The sequence below is a fragment of the Cyprinus carpio genome, chromosome A22 (assembly GCF_018340385.1).
Source record: "Cyprinus carpio isolate SPL01 chromosome A22, ASM1834038v1, whole genome shotgun sequence".
Taxonomy (NCBI): domain Eukaryota; kingdom Metazoa; phylum Chordata; class Actinopteri; order Cypriniformes; family Cyprinidae; genus Cyprinus; species Cyprinus carpio.
This window is the reverse complement of record NC_056593.1, coordinates 13,441,965-13,448,992: the sequence shown is the minus strand read 5'-3', so window position 1 is coordinate 13,448,992 and position 7,028 is coordinate 13,441,965. Positions and strand designations below refer to the sequence as shown.

The following is a 7,028-nucleotide window of genomic DNA, read 5'->3' as shown; positions in this document are numbered from 1 at the left end:
TATATATATATAATATATATGGTGATTATATATATATATATATATATATATATATTTTAGGGCTGTCAAATGATTAATCACGATTTCACATCCAAAATAAACGTTTTGTTTACATAATATGTGTGTATACTGTGTATATTTATTATGTATATATAAATACACACACATGCATGTATATATTTAAGAAGAATATGTTATGTTTATATATTAAATATATTTATATATAATATATAAAATATAAGAATATAAATATATAAATGTATATACATGTAAATATTTTCTAAATATATAATTTATGTGTGTGTATTTAATATACATAAAATAATATACCCTGTACACATACATATATTATGTAAACAAAACTTTTAATTGGATGTGATTAATCGTGATTAATCAATTGACAGCCCTAATATATATATATAATGGTGATTAATTACTTTATGAACGTTTTAAACGGATAATATCAAAAGAGACGTGCATGTTTTATGAGGGTCAGAATACAATTTAAGACAAGAAAAACAAAAACGTACTAGGTATAAAAATGTAAGTGTTATATATTTGAAGTTAATATAATTTGCACTGCTTTTTAACAACTTTTGTTTTAATGCAAAACATTTTAATCTTGGATTACATGTAAAACTATTTTCGTCCCGATACGATTTTATCTAAATAATAATAATGATCGACACGTCAATGACAGTCCGCTGCTGATTTGTGATCGTCTGGCGCCCCCCGCGGCCGCCTCGCGCGCTCACAGCAGGTTTGACGTAGGGCGTGATTGCGCTCGCGCGCCCCCTCCCCCTCGGCTCCGTCTATCTGGAAAAAGAAAAAAAAAAAACTTTTTGTATCGAAGGAATCAACAGCCGCCATCTTGTCTCGGCTCGGAATCAGGATTTCGATAGAGCACTATTTTTTATTTTTGGCCGCGGAGCGTCCAAATCGAGCTTTGACGACACCGTTCAGCGGACAATGACACCTTTATATCCCCGCGGAGGAATTTTAGGCGAAAAATCCTGGATTTAATCGGCGTGCGTCGGCCTCGAAACCCTCGTATATCCGATTTCCCCTTCAGAGCGGCGCTTGCGTCCGTGTTTCGCTCCGATCTGTTATTGTCTACCGGACGCTGTTGGAGGATAGACAGCGCCGAGGGGACTATTTTGCAAAAATATCTCATTTTCATGCAACCGTGCATTTTTACACGGAGCCAGGCGATTTTTGCACGGGAAAAAACCGACGTCAGAAAATGGATCGCGTGCCGTTGCAAAATTAACGGCGCTCGCGCGCGAGGATTCCTGTGGATATTTTATGTGGGATTTAACGTTGAATTCGCGGAAAGGAGGCGTTTTCTCTCGGTAAAATAACGATGATAATGTGGGTGTTGGGTGTTGGATTATCATGGGGTGAATGGTGGTGGCGACGCGGGGCGCTGTTGCTGCTTTTTTGAGAAGATCCTCCGCCGACCCGCTCCACACTCCCCACGTCTTTCAGAAGTAAGGTAACATCTGTTTTTCTGACGAAAGGATCCTTCACTTTGAATCTTCCCCTTCGACATTCAGCCAGAAGCTGATTTGAATCGCAATGGCTGAGAATGTGCTCGAAAGTGGCCCTCCGAGCGCGAAGCGAGCGAAGCTGACGGCACCTGCTCCGGACGCTTCAGGTAAAAGTCCAGCAGGCCTGATCCCAAACCTGCTACATACTCTTCTGTGAAGCACTGCAACACCTGTATTCACGCAGCTGTCAAATGAGTCCAGAGACAGTCCTGTAGGCTTTACAGGACGCTTACTTCACCCCGAAATTTACTCGTGTGGTCGCCCTCATGTTCAAAACTCGTATGACTGAAACGCTTTCATTGCTTGTTTTCCATAAAGTGTTGATATTTTGTGCTTTACAGAAGTCAGTCGTACGAGTTTTTGCATACACGAGGGTGGATATGTAATATAAGGTAACTCCACTAATGTACTGTTTGGATATAATGTATATAACATCATAATGCATCCCAGGTTTAGGGAGTCGAGTAATAGTCATCGATCAAACTTTTGTGCACGTAAAAATCCAACTGCTGTCTATCTAAAACAACCAGATGTCATTTTTGTAACGCATTGCATCAGTCTGGACATAATCGCATTGCTCTTCATTCAAGATCAGCACGTTGGAAAGAGATCCCGCTGAAAGTGCAGGAAAGACAGCGACAGATCCATGCGAATGTCCCGGGACAGCTCCTGAAAGCGAAAGTTTTAGTTTATGGTCGCTATGATACGGTTATAAACGTGCACGCAGTTATGATCGCTTTCTAGGAAGTTCACACGTTAGTAAGTTTCACCATTTGCATTTAGACCCTTTATTTAAAAAAACAAAAAAATAAAATGTTTTATCGGCAACCATGCGTTTGACATTGATAGCACTTTTGAGAAATGTTAATCTCTCATAAAGCGAATATTCTTAGTAGTTTTATAGAAAATGACCATGACCAACCATGTCGCTTTACAAAGCATAAACATGAATCCATCTAAACATAACAAGATAACAACTTATTGAGTGCACTTTTGAGACTTATAGATATTAAAAGTGCATCGAAAAGCCAAACTAGCGCTTTGTGAGTGAATTTAAGTCTCTCAGTTTGTCTCAAATGTGGCAAGCACTCCTGCTTTGTTCAGTGGGGTGAATTTTGCTCAAAGTATGATCATAAACACAATCCAGACCGAGTTTAGAGACATGCAGTTCTGCTGTTTCTGAGCTTGCTAGTCGAAATAGTTAATAATTGTGTGCTTGGACTAGTTAAACTAGTGTTTGCTTTTCTTAGTGTTTCCCGGTTAGAAGAGCACTTTGTAGTATAAGCTTGTAAACCTGTTAGTTTTAGGCCCGTTTGAAGCGTCACCTGAGCCGTCATTATCCACATAAATGGCTGTAGTGGCCATCGCAGTGTGCATGCTACAGATTTGCATCATGCGTGCGATGACTAGTGCTCAAATGTGTTCGGCACATACAGGTTGTATAAAGTTCAGCATCCCCTCCTTTGCACTGATCAGCATGTAATGTGACTGATTGTTAGGGCTGCATGATAAATCACATGTGTTTATCATGCACATCCTGTCAATAAAGCCGGTTCTGTGATTAGTAGTAAATCTCCAGCACGTGCTTTCAGATGGAGCGGCATTTACTACACAGAGCCGTAGTTCACTGACAAGCTACGCAAACAGCTTTCATTATCGCAGGCGATTCGTGCAGCCCTACTGATTATCTATGTCTGCAGGCAGCTAGTGTGTTTGTAAGTAAACTTGAGCTCCCGCTTTAACACAGGCTATATTTAATAGTTTCTCTAGCGTTTCTCTAGCTTCTGTGCAAACATATTTATCGCCTTCGCCTACTAATCCTAAACTACATCATACATCTTTCTTGCCTGCGTGCGCTCAGGCTATATTACTTCATAGAGGTCAACTGATGTATCGGTTTTGCCGATTAATCTGCACCGATAGTTGATTGTTGGAACTAACGGCTATCTGCAAAAATCCATGCTGATAGTTTTTCAGGTTGCGTCTGTTGCTGGAGTGGCTGATTATACAGTTATACAGTACAAGAGCAGTTCATATTTTGTCAATAAATGTTCTTTGTAGCAAGTTTGGGAATTTTTATTCTGAATCAACCCTAAACTTTGCAGTCCGACTCTCAATTTTCACACTAATGTATTCCAATCAAAAGTTCAACGCATGTGCAGTGCCCAGTCAGTGCTTTCAAAACTGGAAGAAAGCTTTTGTGTTAATGTTGCAGAAGCTGTCATAAGAATAATTGTGATTTTTGCTTTGCTGATATATCTAATAGGAAAACTTGATAAATATATCAGAAGACCTCTTTTTGTGCAAATATGTCATAAATATTCAGTCTTCTCCACTGACTAGTTTGTAAGACAATGATAAACATATGCATGTTCGTAAGACAAAAAGCATATGGAAACCAAAGTTTATTAAAAAACATTTTGTGAATATATAAGTCCCGTGCACTGTAATCTGATTGAGAAGATTGTATTCACACGTTTAGATTCTTAGTTTGTTTTCCAGATTCCGAAAAATCACCGGCATTGTGATGAACCAAACTCAAACGATCCCGGGACAAATCACGGGACACATTTTCAGTGTGTTTTCCAGAATCTCTGTGTGAAAGCGGCTGTATATTCGTATCAGACCTGTGTGGTTTTGCAACCAAAAAAAAGGCAGATGGTGGAAAAGATTCTAATGTGGTATTAGAAAAGATTCCAGTGTGGGATGTCAGAATGGGATTTGCACACTTATGATAACAAATTTTTATTTTTTTATTTTTTGCGCAAAGAATTGACTATTAAGATAATACTCTTAATGTCACTTATACTAGACTTATATAAATACAAAATGATTATTGGTGAGTTTTACCTGGACATCGACAGAAAAAATACAGCAAATATCACTGGCTCGTCATTCAACAGCCAGGTGCTCAATCAGTGAGGTTGACAAGTTCTATTGAATTTTTTTACTTGGTATTTTTAGCGGAGAAACTTCAGTTAGCATCCTGTGTTTTACCTGTTTGCATTGTAAAAATCTGCAGGGAAATTCACTTTTAAAGCACCATTAACATTAAGATAGATCACACTTGCCGATGCATTGTGTCTCCTGCAGTTTTTCTTAATATCCTGTGACAAGCATCGCTTTATTGACATATCGAGTCTTTTAAAAATGCATCTCAAACCCTTTGCATTTTGTTCTATTTCATTGCACTCTGTTTAGCTTTTTTTCCAAACACAATAACATGTCTTATGTAAACACCCCCCTAAGAAACGTGACCTATCTTGGTGCAGTGAACCTAAAACCAGTGTAACTGTACAGGGTTTCCTTAAAACTTATTAGTCAACTAGTGAGGAATCAGCTAAAAGAGCAACATCGGTAACGCTCCCAGCAGGCCACACAACAGCTGAAACTTAGACTTCTGCAGAGTTAGTTCACTCGCACACATGCCTCTGCTTAGATTGCTTGAGTACTGCACACCAGAGATGTGTCCAGCAGTGCTGTGAACATACTTTGAGACACCGCGCAGAGCAGAGAATATAGCCAGAGTTCTTGATATGCATGGGTTAGTGGTCATCTATGGCTTTGGGCGATTTGTTACAATAATCAGCTGCTTAGTAACATTTTTATGAATTTTTACATGGCATGTGATAATGCGATATGTGCAACAAACGTAATGAGAATCATTTATAAATCTACTGAGGCGGGTTTCTGCCAAAATAAAAGCTGAGAAAAAACAAGAACTCCATCAACATTAATAAATGTTATTATTGTAATTTTACTGTTGTTCTGTAAAATAAAATAAAAAGGACAATAATAAGGATAGTAATAATTACAACAGCTCTATTAATACATTTATGATAGCATTCACACATAGTGTTCAGACTGGGATCTGTAATATTTTCTGATGTTTTAAAAGAAGTCTCTTCTGCTCAGCAAGGCTGCATTCATCTGTACGGTAAAAAATGCATGCCTGATTCAAGAAGGGGTCTCAAATATGGCCAAAAAATATTATTTTACTAACTTATTAATTTTAAGTTACATTGTGTTTTGTTGGAATAATGTCTGCTAGAATGTAAAAATATTCAGTGTTTAGTAAATATTTTTAAAGCACATTTTGGCTATTTATGCAATGGTGAAAAAAATTGTCAAAATGGGGAAAACCAAATTGAAAAACCATGTTTGTTATTCAGCCTTCAGCATTCGGCCCAATGTTTTATTTTGTTCGGCTTCGGCCAAGAATTTTCATTTTGGTGCATCCTTAGTTCTTTATAGTGGAATAAAATGCTTTGGGTGTTCTTCACACTAAGAAAAATGGTTCTTTTCAGAACTGTTCTCTGAAAGTTCTTTGCAGAACTCAAATGGTTCCTCTGTGGCAGGGCTGGGCAACTTCGGTCCTGGTGGGCCACTGTCCTGCAGACTTTAGCACCAAGCCTAATTAAACACACCTGCCTGTAGCTTTCTTGTAATCTTGTATTCTTGATTAGGGTTGGCACGAAACTGATGGCTTTATCATGTGGACAGATAGCAGTTAGCCCAAGGCACTAAATCCAAGTCACAGATAGTAGTGTATATATCTTAATTTGAATTTGATTAATTGTGCAGCCCTAATTTTGATTTATTCATTCAAATTTTGCACCATTCTGAGACATTTCACATTATACAGTAAATTCTGTTTTTATAACTGTGGTCCATGACACTGGACAACATATTCTGCATTGCAGAAATAACAGGCCCCTAAAGGCTGGAATATACTACACAACTTTCATATGGTTAAAGTTCGGCAAAATGTCCAGAAACATTCTAGAATTTTTGTTGACTTTCCAGGATTTTTTGGTAACTTTTGGAAAATTTGGAAAAATGTTTGGAAAGTTAGTGAAAATGTTCCACCGCTCTTCAATGCTAGTCAAAAGTGACTCACTATACACTGTACACTTACCTAATGCAATATGTACTAAACTGTCTAGCGGATGAACGTAATAAGAATATTTTGTCATCCAGCATCAGAGTCAGATGTAATATATATAATATATACTTGTGCATTCAGTTCATTTTGTGCTGATATAAATTGTAATATTAAGGTTATGTATTATAAATAACTAAGTGTATCTTATATGAGATAAATCCTGTTGATTAAAAACCCGCTATCAAAATGCTTCATTGGTGGTTTTCAGCAGGGGCAGCTCAAAACAGAAATGCAGAACATTAATAACTATGACTAGGACTGTCATATACATAATGTTATATTGAGAGCACTATTGTAAAAAATGTTGTGAATTCTTCGTTTTTAGTTGACGCTTTCAGCTTTGCAAAGCACATCCACAAGTCTTCTCCCACAAAAAGCCTCACATCCATAATATCCATGTTGATTTTTCTCTGCAAGCGTGCTGCACGCCAAAATACAAGACTAGCGCGCGTTTGGGACAGTTGACAGAATTGTCACTTGCACATGATTTTAAATCATGCCAATTTAAACATTCAAGCTATTTTAACCCATAA

At 37.7% G+C, this 7,028-nt stretch overlaps 1 protein-coding gene across 4 annotated transcripts in view; it reads left to right on the top strand.

Moving 5' to 3' along the window:
• Positions 1-553: 553 nt before the first annotated feature.
• The window catches only part of crebbpa (CREB binding protein a), a 46,578-nt gene continuing 40,103 nt past the window's right edge, over positions 554-7,028 (top strand). For 2 of the 4 annotated variants that reach the window (XM_042711961.1, XM_042711959.1), the window contains exon 1: positions 555-1,657. In XM_042711961.1, coding sequence (XP_042567895.1) covers positions 1,579-1,657 — 79 coding nt within the window. In that variant the 5' untranslated portion in view covers positions 555-1,578. Of the gene's footprint in view, positions 1,658-7,028 lie in introns of all 4 variants that reach the window. The other 2 variants (XM_042711958.1, XM_042711960.1) reach the window with 2 other exon arrangements.